The sequence below is a fragment of the Barbus barbus genome (genome assembly GCF_936440315.1).
Source record: "Barbus barbus genome assembly, chromosome: 1".
NCBI classification, from domain to species: Eukaryota; Metazoa; Chordata; class Actinopteri; order Cypriniformes; family Cyprinidae; genus Barbus; species Barbus barbus.
Window position 1 is genome coordinate 45,982,506 of NC_136729.1, and position 19,978 is coordinate 46,002,483.

The following is a 19,978-nucleotide window of genomic DNA, read 5'->3' on the forward strand; positions in this document are numbered from 1 at the left end:
TGGAAACCGTGATTCATTTAATTTTTTCAGGATTCACCGAAGAAAATACATTTAAAAAGAACAGCATTTATTTTAAATATAAATCTTTTGTGGCATAATAAATGTTTTCACTGTCGCTTTTGATCAGTTGATCAGTGTTCTGGGTGGTTTCTAGGGAGTTGGTAGGGTGTTCTGCATGGTTGCTAGGGTGTTTCTGTGTGGTTAGCAAGTTGTTCTGGGTGGTTGCTATGCAGTTGCCAGGTTATTCTGGGTGATTTCTAGGGAGTTGCTCGGATGTTCTGTATGGTTGCTAGGGTGTCCTGATTGGTTTCTAGGCAGTTGCTAGAGTGTTCTGGCTAGTTGCTGGGGTTTTGTGAAAGATTTATAACATGTAGCTCTGCGGCCGTGATGAAATGACTCCATTGAAGTAAATTAAAATGATTTCCATTAAAATTAGACTTATGTTCACAGCAGTGTGTGCAGTTATTAATGATCGCTATTCATATTAAGCAGCCTATTGAAATTATAATCAGTTGAAATTTTACAAATGAACATTATTGAAATGTAACATAAGCCATTAACTTGTAGTGAGGATTGCTGCATGGTCACGTGATGTATATAATCATCTTTAGTCGTTGCAGATATCAGGAAACATCAGGCGTGAGCTGAAGTGTGTTTGAGGTATCATGGTCAGGTGGTTTTGGGAGGAATCTTTCTGCTGCGTCTGGAGGTTTAAAGCTTTTCCTCCCTCAGCGCCTGATGAAGCGTCTCTGTGCGTTTGTGTTTAATGACGCAGAGCTGCTAGAAGCTGCACTCGTGGCTGTCATTGATTCACATGCTGTGAATGTTTTTTATGAGTCTCAAAATGAGCGTGTTTGCAATCTTTGTGTGTGCGATTGTGTATGTGTGGCAATACAAAATCATAAACCTGAAATTACAAAACTGGAATATAATCTTCAAAATCAGCATCAGACAATAACAAAATCAGCCTCAGATAATACAATTAGAATGTAACCTCCAAAATAATCACACACAGTAGAAATGTTCACCTTGAAATCAGCATTAGATAACACAACTGACACCAGTAAAGAAAACCCTACATGAGGCGCAGAACATTTCCTCTGGTCTTTATATGATACAGATGATGGTTCCACACCAAAATAAACATGGCTTTCTGTATATGAACATGTAATGAAATTTCTCTTGAAATGAATGTTTATTTTTGTGCCACAGTAAAGTGAAGTAAGAATTCTCAAAACAGTGACCGTTATTGAACCAGGACCTTGTTTTTCTTCAGGCTCCTGTGAAACTTGACCTGTTTTGTCCTGCAATTGGCTTGTGGTAGGTTAATTGACATAAAATGTATTATTATTATTATTATTAATGCTATTATAATGTGTTCATATATAATTATTATTTATTTAATTAATTCATTATTAAGCATTGTTATCATTTATTGTTAAAGGGGTCATGAACCGAGAGACCAAAATTCGGTTGATCTTTTGACATATAAGAGGTCATTATACTATAAAAACATCCTGTAAGTTTCAGAACTCAAAACTTTCTAAAGTTTCTAAAACAGCTTATATTTAAGCTGTTATATGTTATATGTTTGCCTACAGAACCACCACTGGCTCTGCACCCCTTTACCTAAATTCATTAATTCAGACTTATGTGCCTCTAGAAGCTTGCATTCTTCAAGTGAACGACACATTATTGTGCCATCCATAAGACACACAAAAACACTTTCACTGACTTTTTCATTAACTGTTCCCATCTGGTGGAATGACCTGCCCAACTCTATCCGAGCAGCCGAATCCTTACCCATCTTCAAGAAACGGCTAAAAACTCATCTCTTCCATCTTTACTTGACCCTCTAACTCTAGTACTCTCTATTCTAATTTTATTTGATCTATGTCTTTTTATTTAAAAAAAAAAATATATATATAATAATATTTATCTGTACTGCGTTAGGCTATCCAAGACTTGTAATAGCACTTGCACGTTGTTGCTCTTTTGTTGGCTTTGATTGCTTCTTATGTCCTCATTTGTAAGTCAGTTTGGATAAAAGCGTCTGCTAAATGACTAAATAAATTAATTAATTAATGTAAGCCAGTCTGCAAAAAGGACAGGTTGTGGAATGTCTTATAAGAAACAAAACTAGGCGCCAAATAATTTTTTTAGGTGCCACAGAATAAACATGTTATTTTTTTAACACCTTAACATTTTAGTCATACTTTCATGTGTTTATGTCTCATATTTTCTTGTCTTTATCAGCATTTTTTCAGCCTATCTTGAAGATGATGGGAACTAAGGATCACTTAAAGTGGGAATTAAATGTATTTTCCAACTTAAGAATTATATACAGTCACAAATGATTGTTTAGTTTAGTTTGAAACATTGAATGAGTGATTACATGAGACATTTCAGTCAGTTGTACTGTAAGCCTAGCGTTTGATGCTCATTCATGTTCATTTCGTACTATAGTAGTAAAGAGAAATATATGATGGGTTCACGTGCCGCTTGAACTGAGGCGCTAAAGCGATCGCTCATGCCGCATTAAAGAGCGCCAAAACCACATTTGTTGTTTGAATTTGGCAGAATTTTAAAACTGATACTTTGTTTATTAAAAGTTAACAAAGCTTATTGCGATTATTGGATGGCAAGTGAGCTACAAATAATATGAAGTTCACGTATTGACAGGACACAGCATAGGCTAAAGATAACAAGAAGCCATAGTATCGATTATAATATTAGATTGATAACGATATTTTATATTTTAGTGATTTACCTGTAGTTTGTTAAAGTTGTGCACGAAATAGACACTGCTTTTCTGCACTTTTTCGATCTCTCTCATGCCGTCACAACTGGAGTTTCTTATAGCAGGCTGTTTTTCCACTAAAACTTTGATACACATTGTCTCAATTTATTACGTCAACATAACAAATGATGTGATTGCAAAACAATCAGGAAAAAAGGCATTGCATGCACATTTTTAAATAATAGCATAAATGTATATAGTCGCCAGTGGCGACCTCAGCAAAAACTTTTTGGTCGCAAATGCGACCGTTTTAGTTGGAGTCTGGAGCCCTGTACTGCACTGCCTGTTTAGCCCCACCCACCGATTCTACATCACTGCCTGTTTAGCCCCGCCCACCGATTATACATCATTCCCTGTTTAGCCCCGCCCACTGACTCGCGCATGTAGTAGGTAAATGGCAAGAGTGACAAATGCAGGTCTACACAGAATCCAAACAATAAACTTTATTTGATGAAGGCCGCGTCAGTAAGAACTTGGTCCTTTGTACACTTCATTTTATCGCAGATTAGTTTACAATCAAGGCACAATTCTATGCAGGATCTTCAGAAAGACTGAAACTAAAAGACAAAGCTATGCAACTATATTAGATCTGATGTCGCACCACACAAGTGTGAGTAACTGTTTTTATTGCGTGGTCACTATTGCTTTGTCTGTTATCATTTGATATATACTGAGTATTTATGCATCCATCTATGAAGGATGTAGGCTGTCAAACATACACAACCGTTAGCCAATCATAGCAGTGGGCGTTTACTTCTAAGTCTACAATATACCATGCCTGTTCAAACAGAGCATTCTGATGAGGAGGGTTAAAACAGGACAGAAGATAACTTTTTACGTCTAAATAATGCTTTTGATGTAAAAATCTTGATAACGTTATAAGTGGACCTCAGAGAACAGAACAAAATTAAAAACAAAGGCAGTTCATGACCCCTTTAAAAAGGTTCCTTCTACATGCTTATTGGAATGCAGAACTAATTAAAAACTCAAATATGTGTTTTAACTAATAGATACTACTCAGAAAATACAAATTGTTCAAAATTAAAACTGGATATGAAATATAATGCATAATGTGGTTGGATTGCACCAAATTTTCAACTCGTTTAAAACTAATCAGCGAGTTGAAGACGTGCAGATGGACATCTGATCCCATTAGCCTCTCTTTGGACTATCACTATCCTTATCTATAAAATGGCTGAGGCCAAAAATTGTAAGAAAAATGTATAATCAGGTTGATTTGCTGTTTTATAAGTATATAAGCCCTCTGGGCACGACTTATTAAAGTTTTAAAAGAGAATTAACTCCTGCAGCAGGTGATGCTGAACTTTTAATTGCTCATCAAATAATTAATAGTGGGCAAGCATAGGGTTTGTGGAATTAATAAACATAATATTAATAATCAAAAACTTCATTATGTTACAGCACATAAAAACACTGGAGTGAATATTAACATGTAGAGTTAGTTAGCATGCTAGCAGACACTCAAGCAATTCTGGACTTTAAAGGAACAGATCATAATGAAAATGTGCTGGAAATGTGCTCACCCTCAGCCTGTCCAAGATGTAGATGAGTTTGTTTCTTCATCAGATTTGGAGAAATCTGTAGCATTGCATCACTTGCTCAGCAGTGGATGCTCTGCAGTGAATGGGTGCCGTCAGAATGAGAGTCCAAACAGCTGATAAACACATCACAATAATCCACACCACTCCAGTCCATCAGTTAACATCTGGAGAAGACAAAAGCTGCATGTTTGGAAGAAACAAATTCAAGACATTTCAAGTCCATAATTAATAGTAGCGCCAGTGGAAAAGTCATTGTTCTGAATCAGGAGAAAAATCAGCAAAGATTAATCACCAGCTTTTGGTTTCTCAATACATTAACTGATGGACTGGAGTGGTGTGGATTATTGTGATGTTTTTATCAGCTGTTTGGACTCTCATTCTGACGGCACCCATTCACTGCAGAGCATCCATTGATGAGCAAGTGATGCAATGCTGTAATGGGCTGTGATTTGGTCTTTATTCATGTATTTATTTCAGCGTTTTGTTGGAAGCACTTGAGTGCAGTTAGTTATGTCTTTTCATGAGCCGTGATCACTGTACCATTTGGTGAATTAGTTTTTCATGGCTATATTGTGGGATCATTGGCAGGTGTACATGTCAGTCAGATGTCTCTTCCACCCTGAATGGGCAGTTCTTTGCTAATAGACCACGGGAGACTCTCTTACCAGTGAAGTTAGCCCTAGCACTGCTGGCCGTACGCGGTCAGTTCGTGAAAACGGCAGGAAATGTAATTTTCTGTAATGTAAACAATTATAGATCGGAGTCGATGTTCTGCCCACACAAACACAAAACTATTACCGTCACATCACCCTACAGCACAAGAGCCTGTGTGTGTGTGTTATTTCCTGGGTCGTAGGCCTTACCCATAATTCCTCCCGAGTCTCTTCTGTTGGCTTATTGCTTTGTTTTCCTCTCTCTCTCGCTGGTTTCTGTGTTTATTAGCACATTAGCTCCTTGGAGGCTCAGAGTATCAGAGACTCAGCCAGATCATTTCAGCCCTTTATTTGTGTTTGGAGAACTGTCAGCAGCTGATCATCCGGTCTGTTTACTCACGTCATGCACATTTCTGCTCTTATTCTGATCCGTTCATCAGTGCATGTTATTGCAAGTACAAAGTTTATCTTTGTAATATTGCTGAATGATTTGAACAAACAATAAATGTGATTCCTGTGAAATATATCACTCTGTGTGAATAAGAAAGAAAAAGAAAATTAATGGATATATTGAGTATGTATGCACTTTGGAGCATACTGTGCAGTTTAATTGCAGCTTTTTGCAGTTGAATACTCATTTAAAGCCATATTGTTTTTTTTATTTTATTGATAATTTGAGCAGCAAACATTCTTCCTAAGATTAGAATGCATTTATTTATTTATTTTCTTGCTTGCTTTCATCTTTTTAATAATTGCACTAAAGCTGCATAAAGCAACCTGTTTCTGTGTTTATAGATCACCAGGTATTGAAATGAAAATAGCAGTTTGGTTAGTGTTGTTTCTTGGTTTCTTGTGTGTGTGTGTGTGTATTTTATGCCTGATAGGGGAGTATATTTTGAATATGCTTATTAATATGTTTCTATGGTAAGATGGTATACCATAAACCATCAAACAAAAACTGTTAAAAAAAGATATTACAGCAAATATGATAAACATTAGCTCATATAAAAATAAATATATAATAGAATATTAATTTAGTTTAACTTGATGTTAACTAAACTGAAATAGGTTATTAAAACCTATTAACATTAAACTAATAGTAATAATAATAATAACAATAATGACAAAAACACAACAAAATTACCAAAAAAGTAACTAAAAGTTTAAAATGAAAACAGAAAATATAAAAAATAAAATCTAATTGATTAAAAAACAACTGTAATAGTGTGGAGGTTTTCTAGTTATTGTATAGGTGTGAAGTGTAGGTTGTTGTTAATATGTACTATAAAGTATAACAAACGTGTTTATTTATTAGAGATGAAGGTGTAGTTACCATAGCAACACGTCTGGCATAATAGCAGTAAGCAGTGAAAACATATTCTGCTTTTGAACCTCTAGTAATCATAATCATGAGAAAAACCAGAGGGTTTCTAGCACTCCTGGCACTCATAATAATAAGAATAATAAAAATATATCTTGAATCCTTAACAATGCAGACAGCACGGCTTCACTCTTGAACATCTAATGACGCTTCTGGAGAAGAAGTCTTCCAAGGTTAAACTCAAACTCTTGTGCTTTTTGATGAGTGTTAACTTTGACAAGAAATTCAGCAGTAGATTTGATGATAAAGATGAATCAGAGAAATGTCTGCATTAGAGCCACTAGATCTTTGTGTGATTTTGTATCAGAATGAATCAGAATCAGAATGAGCTTTATTGGCCAGGTATGTTTACACATATGAGGAATTTGTTATAGTGACAGAAGCTCTACAGTGTAACAGAAAGACAGCAACAGGACAGGACACAGATAATAAAATAATAATATACAAATATACAAATAGGCAATGTACAAAATAGCAAAAACACAATATATAATATAGACAATTATGTGCATACAGGTCTGATATGTGCAAATTTGACATAAAAAAATAAGTATGTGTGGTGAATAAATAATGTATAATACAGTTGTGTGTTCCACGTTTAGTCTCAAGTGTTCATGAGATGTATTGACTGAGGGAAGAAACTGTTCCTGTGCCTGGCCGTTCTGGTTCTCAGAGCTCTGTAGCGTCGACCAGACGGTAACAGTTCAAAGAGGGAGTGTGCTGGATGTGAGGGGTCCAGAGTGATTTTGCCAGCCCTTTTGCTCACTCTGGATAAGTACAGTTCTTGGAGAGTGGGGAGCGTTGTGCCAATGATTCGCTCAGCAGTCCGGACTACCCTCCGTAGTCTTCTGAGGTCAGATTTGGTAGCTGAGCTGAACCAGACAGTTATTGAAGTGCAGAGGACGGATTCAATGATGGCAGAGTAGAACTGTTTCAGCAGCTCCTGTGGCAGGTTGAACTTCCTCAGCTGGCGAAGGAAATACAACCTCTGCTGGGCTTTTTTCACAATGGACTCAATGTGATTGTCCCACTTCAGGTCCTGAGAGATGGTGGTGCCCAGGAATCTGAATGACTCCACTGCAGTCACAGTGCTGTTCATGATGGTGAGTGGGGGGAGAGCAGGGGGGTTTCTCCTGAAGTCCACAATCATCTCCACAGTTTTGAGCGTGTTCAGCTCCAGGTTGTTAAGACTGCACCAGACAGCCAGCTCCTTAACCTCCTGTCTGTAAGCAGACACGTCACCGTCCTGGATGAGGCCGATCAGTCTGTTGTCATCTGCAAATTTAAGGAGCTTGACAGAGGAGAATTTAGATGTGCAGTCGTTGGTGTAGAGGGAGAAGGACACCAACGACTGGGGAGAGAACGCAGCCTTTGTATCTCAGTATGAAGTCGTTTTCTTCAGGATGCTGCTTGGTTGATTTTTTATTTAAGCAATTTGTTGCTAGATAATGTGTTACTATGTATATTTATAATAATGATCATTATTACAGGACATACCATTTCTGATTTAAAAATCATTTGTTGTGTTCTAAAATAAAGCAATAAGCCCTGTGAAGCCGTGATTTACAGTACTTAGCTGTTATAAATTCACTGTAAACCACGGCTTCACAGGGCTGATTGTTTTTATAAAACGGTTATTCCATATACATAGCAAGGTTTCTGTGGTATCTTTACTGTAATACTTTAGGTTGGGGTGCAGTTCATAGTTCACAAGTGTCTACGTTATTATATATAGGCTGATTTTATTTATTATGCGCTCTTCCATGTGATTGAATAAAGCTGTGTTCGTCTGTCCTCGCCTTTTGAGATTAAAAGTCTCATTATTTTTGGACACCTCTTTGTGGTCATTCAGCATGACACCACAGTTTCACAAAATAAAACAAAGTAAATCAAATGTATTGATATTAATAAGAACACTATTCTTCTGCCAAACAATGTAGTTCCTCAGAAACGGTTGTAGTTGCATCAAAGTGGTTGCCGAGCAACACACAGAAACAAAGAGGTGTATGTTTGTAGAGTAATTTACAACGGCTTCGAACATGGCTCAACCAACAAGAATTAAGGACCAGAATTATCTGTTTTGTAACTCTATTTTTTCTTCTGATTCCAGAAACGTCCTCCTCGGGAAACGTCTTAATGGACACGACGACGACACGCACCACGACTCGCCCGGTCACCATCACCACGACGACCGCCTCCACCTCCACCAGCACCACCACGACCAGCAGCACCCGATCTCCCTCCACGACACCGGCGGCCCCACGCAGCACCACCACAGAGCGGCAGCTGGCGGCTCTTCCCGAGGTCACGGCGCGCTCCGACCTGTCCTCCGTCCTGCCCAACATCGCCATGGAGTTCTGCAGTCCCCTCACCGACTCCTCCATCACCTGGCCCAAAACACGGCAGGGCCTCGTGGCCAAGCAGCCCTGCCCGCCGGGAACCATCGGTAAGTTACAGCAGTCCAGAGCAGCCGAGTAGTGATTGTGTTCACCAGCAGAGGGCGCCGGGAGATGCACTGGTTACGTAGTTGCTCCAATACTTGGACAGGAACGGAGCGCTATTATCGTCAATTTATCAAAAGAGACACCCTTTCAAGATTTTGAAATATCTTATTCATTATTAATATATTAACTAATTATGTTAAAGTAATACTCTTTGTTTGTTATGCAAGCAATTATTTCCACCATGAAATAAAAAAAAATAAAATCTCAAATTAAAAAAAAGAAAAAAGTCAAATTTTCGAGAAATAAAACATAAATATCGGCTGTAGAACCCGGGCTCTTTTTCGTGAGGCGGGACCACCTCGATGGCCTCCTTCCTCAAAAGAGTGTCTACTTCCTGTTCCATGACCAGAGCCTGCTCAGGGCCCACCAACGTGGGAATCACCCCGCTGAGAGGCGGCAGTGGAGCGCCGACTTAATACGATAGTCTCTCGAGACTGGCCTCTGATGTACTCAGAGCTGCTGGCTCGGTGCCCTGAAGCGGAGGACCGGCAGGAGATGGCCGAACCAGGAGCTCTAGAGACCCCCGAGGGGGTGGCGAGCTTCTCAGCTCCGCTACACTTTGGGGCGGAAATAACTGAGAGAAGCGCTCGCTGGAGCCAGCTGCACCCTGGAACTCTGGCAGGGTTGGCAGACTGGTCTCCTGAGGGCACTGGGGGGAGACGGACACCGTATAATGAGGTGTAACCCGCTCGTCCCCAGGGACCTGCCCTCATAAGTCCTGGGCCATAGCATCTGGACTGCCTCAGCTGAAGCCTCCTATTGAACGATGGTCCTCAGACCTGCGTCATTCCTAAGAAGATCAGGCTGGTAGAACCAAAACCTACAAGGCAGGACCCAATGAGACACGCTTGGCATGCTTCTTTTATTTTTCACATCGCCAAGTGCCTACTGAGGGAACCAGTCTCTTGAGACTGGCCTCAGGTGTACCTAGAACTGCTAGCTCGGTGCCCTGAAGCGGAGGACCGGCAGGAGACGGCCGAACCAGGAGCTCTAGAGACCCCTGCAGGGGTGGCGAGCTTCTCAGCTTCGCTACACTTCGGGGCGGAAATAACTGAGAGAAGTGCTCGCTGGAGCCAGCTGTGCCCTGAAACTCTGGCAGGGTTGGCAAACTGGTCTCCCGAGGGCACTGGGGGGAGTCGGACACCGTATCATGAGGTGTAACCCGCTCTGCCCCAGAGGGGTCTGCCCTCGTAAGCCCTGTTCCACGCATGCCAGGGCTTTTTGGCTGAGGACCTCTTAGACTTAAGAACAGTCCGCAGAACCGGCTTAGCCTTAGAGGTCCCCGACCCAGAGCGTTTGCCACCACGGCCCCACCTCGGTGGGGTGTGGGTAGCCACGCTCTGTTTTGTGCCTCTCTGAACGAGGAGCTGGCACGCGGCGAGGGCTGCTCCCGCCCAGCAGCCCACTGAGCTAGAGATCGGTGAGGGAGAAACCGCTGAAACGCTGCCGCCTGTTTACGGGCCTCTTGGTACCTGTCGATGACGGAAATGAAGGCGTCGCCGAACAGGCCAGAAGGCGCAAGCGGGCGTCCATGAGGAAGACCCTATCTTCTCCTTCATGTCAGATAGGGTCAACCACAGTCAGCGTTTCTACGGAGCTCAGAGACCAGCTTTTTTTTCAATCTAAATTGAGCTCCTCTCCCTCATCCAGCTCTCTATGCAGGTATGTCGCTTGGTACGCCTGTAACACTGCCATATTGTGCAGACACGCACCAGCCTGACCTGCAGCCACGAGCCTTCAGAGATTACGCCGCGCCATGGGACAGATAGCTCACGAGCGTCTATTCCACCCGGGGCATCGCTTCTGATATGAATGAGAATGACGTAATGCACGGGTCGCCTCGGCAACGCGCGCTGCAACAGCGAGCTCTCACTCAAAGGGGGAAGAAACGCACCACGCTAGATCTGGGGAATGCAGGAGGAGATAGGGCGAACCCGTCTCCAACCTGTCCGCCAAATCCATGTTGCGATCTCACTCGCCGCCGTGCCTCAGAAGCACAATCAGCCCCCTTTTTTCTTTTTCTTTTTAGAGCTGACCGCACGTCGTTCTCATTCATAATATGCTTGTGCAAACACTGTTTCATTGACGTCCTTCACGTCCACCTCCTCGGACTGTCAGGCGGAGCTCCCTCGAGAGCTGACTATGCGTGCTCTGCTCTCAAGCAGACCACACACGGACTGTGTATATCCCCAGCAGTGATATAACGTTTGCAGGGTTGAACATACAGCCTGTAATGCGATCTGCACTCGCCCAAATGCTTGCACACATTGTGGACCTTATTTCAAGTGATTGTGCTTAGGGACAAACAACACTAAATAAGACTCACAACACAGATCGACAGACACACACACAGAGTAGCGGTTGCTGAATGACAAAAAGCAAACGCCGGTTCCACCGCACGTACTTTTATGCTTCCTGGTCGATTACGTCACCCGTCCGTGACATCTCGCCCTTCCATTGGACAGATTACACATGTGATTCAGAGCGCGGTCACGCTGAAGACGTTCCTCTAGCGTTTCGACACAGCTCGAGTTCCTGGAAGGAAAAGTCAGACTTCTGAGTTCATTTTTAGTAACTCAGATTTTTTTGAATTTTGAATTTATATCTCACAATTTTTCTCAGAATTCTGAAGACAACAAAGTCAGATTTGATATTCAGAATTTTGAGATAAAAATGAGAAATGCAAGATATAATGTCTGTCTCAAAGTTATCCTCAGAATTGTGAGAAAAAAGTGTGATTTGTGAGATATAAACTCAATTCTGAGAAAGAAAAGTCAGAATTATGAGAAACAAAATAAAAAAAGTCAGAATTGCAGGATAAACTTAATTAGAAATAAATTCATATTTGTGAGATGTAAACTCAGAATTGTGTGTGTGGAGGGGGTCATAATTCTGAGTAAAATTGTGCGATATAAACAGAATTATAAGCAATGAATTCAGAAGTCTCTTTCTTTTTCATACCTCTGACTATTTTTCCCTAAATTCAGTTTTCAGTTCGTAATTGTGAGTTACATCTTACAATTGATTTTTTTTTTCAGAGTTTTGACTTTTTCCTCACAATTATGAATTTATATTTCATGAATCAGACTTTTTTCTCGCAATTCTAAAAAAAACTGTGAGATATAACCTGGAAAAATGTCAGAATTGCAAGATAAACTTAAAATCTGACTTACTTTCTTGCAATTCCAAGTATATTCTGTGTTTATATCGCCCAAAAAAAGTTTCAGTTACATTATTTAATTTTTTTATTGTATTTATTTCTTGTGGTGGAAACAAGCTTCCAGCTGTACTGCATAATACGGCCTGAGCAGCATGCAGGCTTATTTTGCACAAAATTGGAAACATTCCTGAAAAATACTTCTCTCACACACCCAGTATAAATAAAGGAATCAACTAAACAATTACATTTACAGAAAGCACAGACTTCATGCTCAAAAGGAGCCTGAAATTCCAAAATAACAAGCCTAATTAGGGATAATAAAAACAAATATGAAATAACATTTAAAAAACTATAATAACTGTATACAATATATTCAGTTTGTGGAAAAAAAATAAATAAATAAATTAAATCCAGTTAGAAAAAGTTAAAAAAATTAATATTATTAGTATTATTGTAAAATCGTGACTTTGTTATAATACTGTAGTGATATGTTTGAAATATTTACTATTTTTCATAGTGTGATTATTGGTTATTTTTATATAACCAGTTTGACTTGCAAACAAAATTATAATAAACAATGTTTAAAAAATAATACTAATGATAGTAATAATAGTTATTATTATTTAACAAAAAAAGAAGAATGTGTAGTCTCTCCATTTTAATTGATAGATATTAACAAGTAACATTTCTCTTAACCATGAGCATCCTAGCAACTGCATAGCGACGCCTTGCCCCGTATCTTCAGAGCAAATAAGCCCTGGTCACTGCATGTTTAACAGCTTGTGTTGGTAACCCAGGTGTGGTGTGTTTCTCTTTGGTTATTAGTGAGTGTGTGGATGTGCAGCAGACGACACACAGCGCGAGCACAAATAACAGGAGCGCAGCACACGCATCAAACACACCACTGCCATTCTCCTTCCTCTCCTTTTCTTTCTTTAAAGTTCAGCTTTTCCCTTCATTTCTCTCGCTGCTCATATCCAAACGTTTCCAGTCCTCCCGTCTGTTTCCATGGTTTCGGGTGATTGGCAGTTTCTTCATGATTATTTGTTTGTTCTTGAAGTTTTCAGAGCAATAGACTGGATTTGTCCTTTGGTCATTTCTCAGAGTAAGACATGCACATCCTCATAAACTCAATCAAAACAACAACAACATCACAAAAAAACTAGCTTTTGATTGACGTGTATATTTTAAAACCCCATTATATAATATTATTCAAAAGTTGAGAAATTAATACTTTTACTTTGCAAAGATGCGCTAAATTGACCAAAAGTGACAGTAAAGACATTCATAATGTAACAAAATATTTTTATTTCAAATAAAAATGTATCAGTTTCCACAAAAATATTGAGCAAATCAGCATATTAGAATGCTTTCTGAAGGATGATGTGAAAATTCAGCTTTGAGCACAGAATAAATTTCATTTTAAAATGTATTCACATAGAAACAGATATTTTAAACAACACTTACAAGGATACAAGGATTAATATAATATTGTAACATTATTTTTATTAAAAATATTTCCTCACATGTAAACTATTGGACTATAACTGGGTGGAGAATGTTAATTTTGATTGTTATTACTATTAGTAATGCATGTGCTTATTGAACATAGTCTTTTATCGCACTGCTGTTGTGCGTGTGTGCCGACAGTACATCTGGAGTGTGTATGTGTGTGTGTGTGTGTGTGTGTGTCAGTGATCTCACCTGAGTGCCGATACAGTCACTCGACTGGAAGAATATGGCATTTTTTCCCTCTTCTGTCCTTCTAATTAGAGCTGAGAATGAGATGTCTCTCTCCACGAGCTTTAAATGACCTTTACCAGTGCTCTCCAGGGAACGAACACAACACACACACACACATCTCTGTATCTGGCTGTAGTTAGAGCTCACACACACACACACACACTGCAGTGATTTTATCTCCATCAGAGGAAGTAATTAGACATTCTTTTATGATCACAGACGTTTGAAAGCGTTTCGTGTCATCTGTGGAAGCAGCAGTGAAGGACGTTGATGTGTGTTTACAGTATGATATGAATTCACAGTAACGGCTGCTTTCTGTGTGCAGGGACGGCTGTGTTCGCCTGTCAGGGGCCAGAGGGACTGTGGGACCAGCAGGGGCCCGACCTCAGCAACTGCACCTCCACATGGGTCAACATCATCAACCAGAAGGTTTGGAAAACACACACACACACACACACACACACACACACACACACACACACAGAGTCAAACATAATGTACATGTATCCTGCCATTCTCACTAATTATAGAACAATTGGATCTGTCCTTTGATTGATTAGTCCAGTGATGTTATTGGTTACTGAAACTGTTCTAAAAAAACGACAATAAAGTTGTGAAACATTCGTGCCAAATACTGAAGAAGTTTGTAAATGGAAAATGGTGCATATTTTGGTGCATCAGCTCAAATTCTAACTAAAAAATTGCGGATGTAATCATAAAAAAATTATAAAATGCTTTTATTCAGACGCCAAAAAAGTGCAATGCACTACCTTTTGTGTAAATCTGTATCATTTTGCCTTTGCACTGAGCATGCTGCACTTTTTTGTGAACCGTTAATATTTTTCCTTTTCACTGAGCATGTGGCATTTTTTTTTTTGTATTTTCCGTTTTTTGGAATTTGCAACGTTTTCTCATTGCACTTTTATCTAAATGTTTTGCCTTTTATTTTGCCTATTGTCTTTGCACTGAGCATGTTGCACTTTTTTAGGAATCGGTAGCATTTTCTCTTTGCACTTTTGTAAATCAGTAACTTTTTACCTTTGCACTGATGCTTTTTTGTAACATTCATGTATGCAAGCTTCTCTTGTTGGACATCTAAAATGATTAAAAATGTTTTTCTTTTATACAGCTGAGATTAAATGTAATGTAAGATTAAAAACTTGCACTTAAAAAAAAAGACTCGGGAAAGGTAGTAGTTACACGAATATTTGACATAGCTTTGCAGAGCTTACATACTATATACTGCAGAAATAGCAAATAAACACTTATTAAAAACACTTATCACTAGTTATTTTAATTAGTGTTGTGATACCTTAAATTAAAAATAAAACTATGAAACGTTTTTAGTAAATTAATTAAAGCTGAAATAAAATATAAATATTAGGTGAAAAAAATAAATACCTAGAAAACATAATAAAAATGTGGCACATAAAATAAAAAAAAAATATTAATAAGTAATATAATATTATATAAATAATGCTAAAATTGCACTGGGCCGAATGAGTTTGATTATAGTGTAGAATATAACTAGAATTGTTAGTAACTAACCGTGACTAATTATATTTGTCACTTTCTGTTGTTCACATTTATTTACATTGGTTTGTTCATATTCCTCAAGCTATGTTTTTATTTTTATGAGAATTACTGTAAGTATATTTAAAAGAGGAATGCTAAGGCACATGTGGCCTTTAGCATCATATAGCAAACTACAAATAATGTCTTTCAGTGTTTTCCTGCTAACTTTGACTTGTTCTTCATGTACTGCTGACATAAAGGAGCTGTTCGCTCAAATCAATCCTACAGATGCGAAATGAGTGTGTGTGTGTGTGTGTGTGTGTTGACCCAGCAGGCAGCCCAGAAGACAACATCTTTAGTTGCGTCTCATTAGCAAATAAACACATCTCTTCCGTTAGCTGGAGGAGTGTTGTGATTAAACTCAACACGAGAGTGCGTGGCTCTCATCTGCGCTCATGTTTTTGCCACGACTTGAAAGAACAGAGCTGCACTGTCTGGGAAGTCAAGAGTCGTTCGCTTCTCACATCTTCAGCCGCCTCTAGCACACAAACACACGAGGATGATCTGATCTGCAGAGAATGAGCCATGCAAAAATATAGCTAACACATATGAAACATGAAGCTAATAAATTTATGATAGAATATGGTTTACGTATGTTTTTCATACAATTTGTGTCTTTTTTTTTAAATTAGAATAAAAGATGTTTACATGAGAAACGATAAACCGGTTTATTATACATTTAATACAATATAATACATTTATGTGTCATTTTTTAATATAAAATCTGTATTAGGTCACAATAGAATGTTATTACAAACTCTCTAAGTGAGCTTTGAGCAGAAATATTGTATTACTGTCACTCTGAAATAGATGAATGGTGCGTGCTGACTTTTTGAAAGCCCTGCTTGCGTGGATTGATGCGCCTGGATCACGAATCCCAGACTGTAAATCCTCGTTTTAAAGCTGATATTTATAAATAAATAAATAACTTTCATTCATATTGTCATCCATGCATTGGCTGGGACTCAAACCCGTGATGACCTTGGTGTTGTTTATCGTCACGCTCTGCTGTTTGAGCTACAGGAACATTAACAGCTATTCCAACACCTTCAGTTCTGCTGACGGTCATCAACACACATAAACCCACACCTGCTTTACTGAATCACTTCATTCAGAGCTTTTACGTAAATTAATGGAGAAAAAAAAATAAATAATAATCTTTCTTGTGGAGAAATGCTTAGATAAAGGAGATTTTTTTCAATGTTAAACACCTTCCCTTATGCCAGTGTAACATGTAGAGACAGCTGATAATAGCTTCTGTTTGGGATCAGTTTGGACTCACAATGTGTGTGTGTGTGTGTGTGTGTGTGTTGTAGTTCCTAGCGGGTGAACCTGCAGCCATAATTTCCCGTGAGCTCTCCGAGCAGACCAAGGGTCACATGCACGCGGGTGACATCACCTACACCGTCCGGGCCATGGGTCACCTGATCGACCTGCTGGACGTCCAGCTCAGGAATCTCACCCCCGGAGGAAAGGACAGCGCCGCCCGGAGCCTCAACAAGGTACTGCGTCTGACAAACACTATAATATAAGTCTAGTCAAATGTCATTGCACCTGCGGCACCCACGGTACGGCAGCAAAGTTCCTTGATTATTACGGCGGAATGAGAGTATAGTTCCTAGCCATATCGGCCTAGAAAATCGCAACTTTTCATTTTCCGTCAGTCTTAGTACACGATGTAACTACAGAAGAGTCAAGTTTTAAACAGGAAAAATATCGAAACTCTTTGGTCATTTTTGAGCGAGATGCTAACGGTCTAATCCGATTCAATGATCTATGCTAAGCTAAGCTAAAAGTGCTACCACCAGACAATGGATTCAAAAATGGTAAAACTCGACGGTTTAACTCTAGGGGAGTTGGAAAATTAGCCTATTTCCAAAAAAGGGGAGTGTTCCTTTAAAGTTGTTTAGAATTGAGCCATAACATTATGCACTCTGAAATCATTCATACCCAATCACTGCCTTTCAGTAAAATGGTTGCTCAGCTTCTGCAAATGGTTGCACAGAAATGAGTGTAAAATGTGTTTGGACTGTGAGATCAGAACATCCCGGACTGATTATTTCAGGGACAAACAAAGATGAATATGTAATGGATGTACAGTCAGCCGGTTAGTTTCACAAAATAAACCCTGACTGGGTGATCGGGACCTGGTGCAAAGCTCATTACCCGGCTGCTTACCAGATAAATAAATAAAGGGAGATGAAATATTGATTTGAGCTTAAATGATTCAGTAATGTGAGAAGAAAGAGAGCAGAGAGAGTACAGCACCAATGAGCAAAAGGTCCTGATCAGTCTGTTAAGTGTTTATCTTGTGATAATGACCATCTGTCTGTTCATGCGTCACACAGATACTCACAGGTGCACTGGACATTTTCAACTTATTCAACTTATTCTGTTCTTATTGTCACTAAAACAAAACACAACTGAGTGTCTTTCAAATATGTAATGCCTCTAACCTGACAAACTTGAGCAAATCCCTTGTGAAAAAGAGTGTACTTAATATAATATATAAAAATGATTTGATGCCCTGCTGATTTTGTACGTTTGCCCACTGACAAAGAAATGATCAGTCTATAATTTTAATGAGTCAAATAAGTATTTGATCCCCTATCAATCAGCATGATTTCTTATAGAAAATACAGAATCATTCACTGTGGAATCACAAGGCTGTTGTAATCAATACAGGAAATTTAACTCAGATATTAGACTCAAATGATGTTAGAACATAATCAACACCACCACCTGATGACTTTTGGTCTTTGCAAAAGTCTGGCTGTTATAATTCAATTATATCAGCCAAATAAAATGAAAAAAGCGAGGGTCAAGGGCCCAACCAAAGTAAACACTGACCATTATAATGGTGACTTAAAAGCTTGTGATTTTCTTCTTTGGTGATTCTGCTTGTTAACATCAGGTGTCTTCAGTAATGGTAAATCATCACTCAATGCATCTCTCAATTACCACATTAACTTTAACACTGCTTCAGTGTTACTTTTAACACTGTAATGTGGACCCATATAGACACAGAGCGGTGTTAATTTGACACCGGGGAGTCATTAAATCATTCACCCACTCGATTTGTTCAAAACAACAGCTATTAAATCAATAAAATATTTGCAATCGTACAGATATTTGGGGACAAACAGCTCTCAATCATTTGATATTGCTAAACTATATAATCTGATATACAGTGCTATGCATAAGTTTAGGCACCCATGCTAAAGTTGACTAAAAAGAGGAATAAAAAATAATCTTTTGGAAATTGAACTTAATGCCTTAATTAAAAAAATTGGGAAAAATCCAACCTTTAAGGACACCAATTTTCTTAATGAATAAATAATGTATCGTAAATAAATAAATGTTCCTGATAAAGTTCCCTTGGCTTTTGGAATTAAAATAGTCCCACATCATCACATAGCCTTCACCATACCTAGAGATTGGCATGGAGTACTTTCCATAAGATCACCTCTCAATGCAAATCAAACCAGCTATTAGGCTAACTGAAATAAAACCATGCCAATCTCTAGGTATGGTGAAGGCTATGTGATGATGTGGGACTATTTTAATTCCAAAAGCCAAGGGAACTTTATCAGGATGCATAGTATCCTGGATCCATGAAGTAACTGGCCTTTAAAAATAAAAATCTGCCTGCCTCTATGGGAATTTAACATAGGGGTGCCCAAACTTATGCACCCTGTATTTTAAGGAAGAACATTTATTTATTTACGATACATTATTCATTCACAAAGAAAATTGGTGTCCTTAAAGGTTGGATTTTTCCCAATTTTTTTAATTAAGGCATTAAGTTCAATTTCCAAAAGATTATTTTTTATTCCTCTTTTTAGTCAACTTTAGCATGGGTGCCTAAACTTATGCATAGCACTGTAAATATAAGGTAAAAACTCATACGGGGCATTTTCTGCCATCATATCTTGAATTTAGGGCATACTGTATTCTCATAGGCAAGCAGTCAGTCGTCCTGCATCATGTTCATCAGTAACTGCATCAATGTAAAACGATGGACAGGTCAGGGTGGGATGGGTTTCTCCATAAGTAATCACACCATATTACTGCATTAAATCGACAAGCCTTCTTCCTCTTAATATGTTTGACTTCGCCAGCAGAGAAACGGCCAGGAAGCGCGAGGCAGATAAAGCATCCTCTTTGATGCAGTCGGTATGGAGAGCAGGAGGAGGAGAGCAGTGGGTGTTTTTTTTAATGATGTCCGTGTTTGTCAGGATGAATGATCCCCTGTGTTTCTCCCCGCAGTCAGCCGTCTGTTTAAAAATAGGTTTAACTTGGGCGAAGAGAAACTCTCGCCATCCTGAGGCTCCTATCGCTCCGAGGACATTATGCGGCATGAATAATCGCCAGCGTTATTAAAGTTTCCGCAGAGCTAAATAGGTTCGCTTTGACGCTGTTTTCTCCAGACCTGCGTGTCGTTTGTCTTCAGACACTCAGAGAACCTTTCATTCAGATGTTGTGTGTGTATTAATATCACACAGGGTCCAAAATTAACAATACAAGAAACCGAGTGCCAGTAAAACTTGGCTTTGGAGAGTAAATTAAATAGTTGGCCAATAACTTTGTTAGGAACTGC

The 19,978-nt window shown here is 39.0% G+C and overlaps 1 protein-coding gene across 1 annotated transcript in view; it reads left to right on the plus strand.

Annotated features, from left to right (window-relative positions):
• Positions 1-19,978, plus strand: part of LOC306868823 (adhesion G protein-coupled receptor L3-like) — a gene marked incomplete at its 5' end in the record, with an annotated part of 222,555 nt that overhangs the window by 118,997 nt on the left and 83,580 nt on the right. The window contains 3 exons of the mRNA XM_079415205.1: positions 8,507-8,842; positions 14,129-14,232; positions 16,695-16,880. Coding sequence (XP_079271331.1) covers positions 8,507-8,842; positions 14,129-14,232; positions 16,695-16,880 — 626 coding nt within the window. The remainder of the gene's footprint in view (positions 1-8,506; positions 8,843-14,128; positions 14,233-16,694; positions 16,881-19,978) is intronic.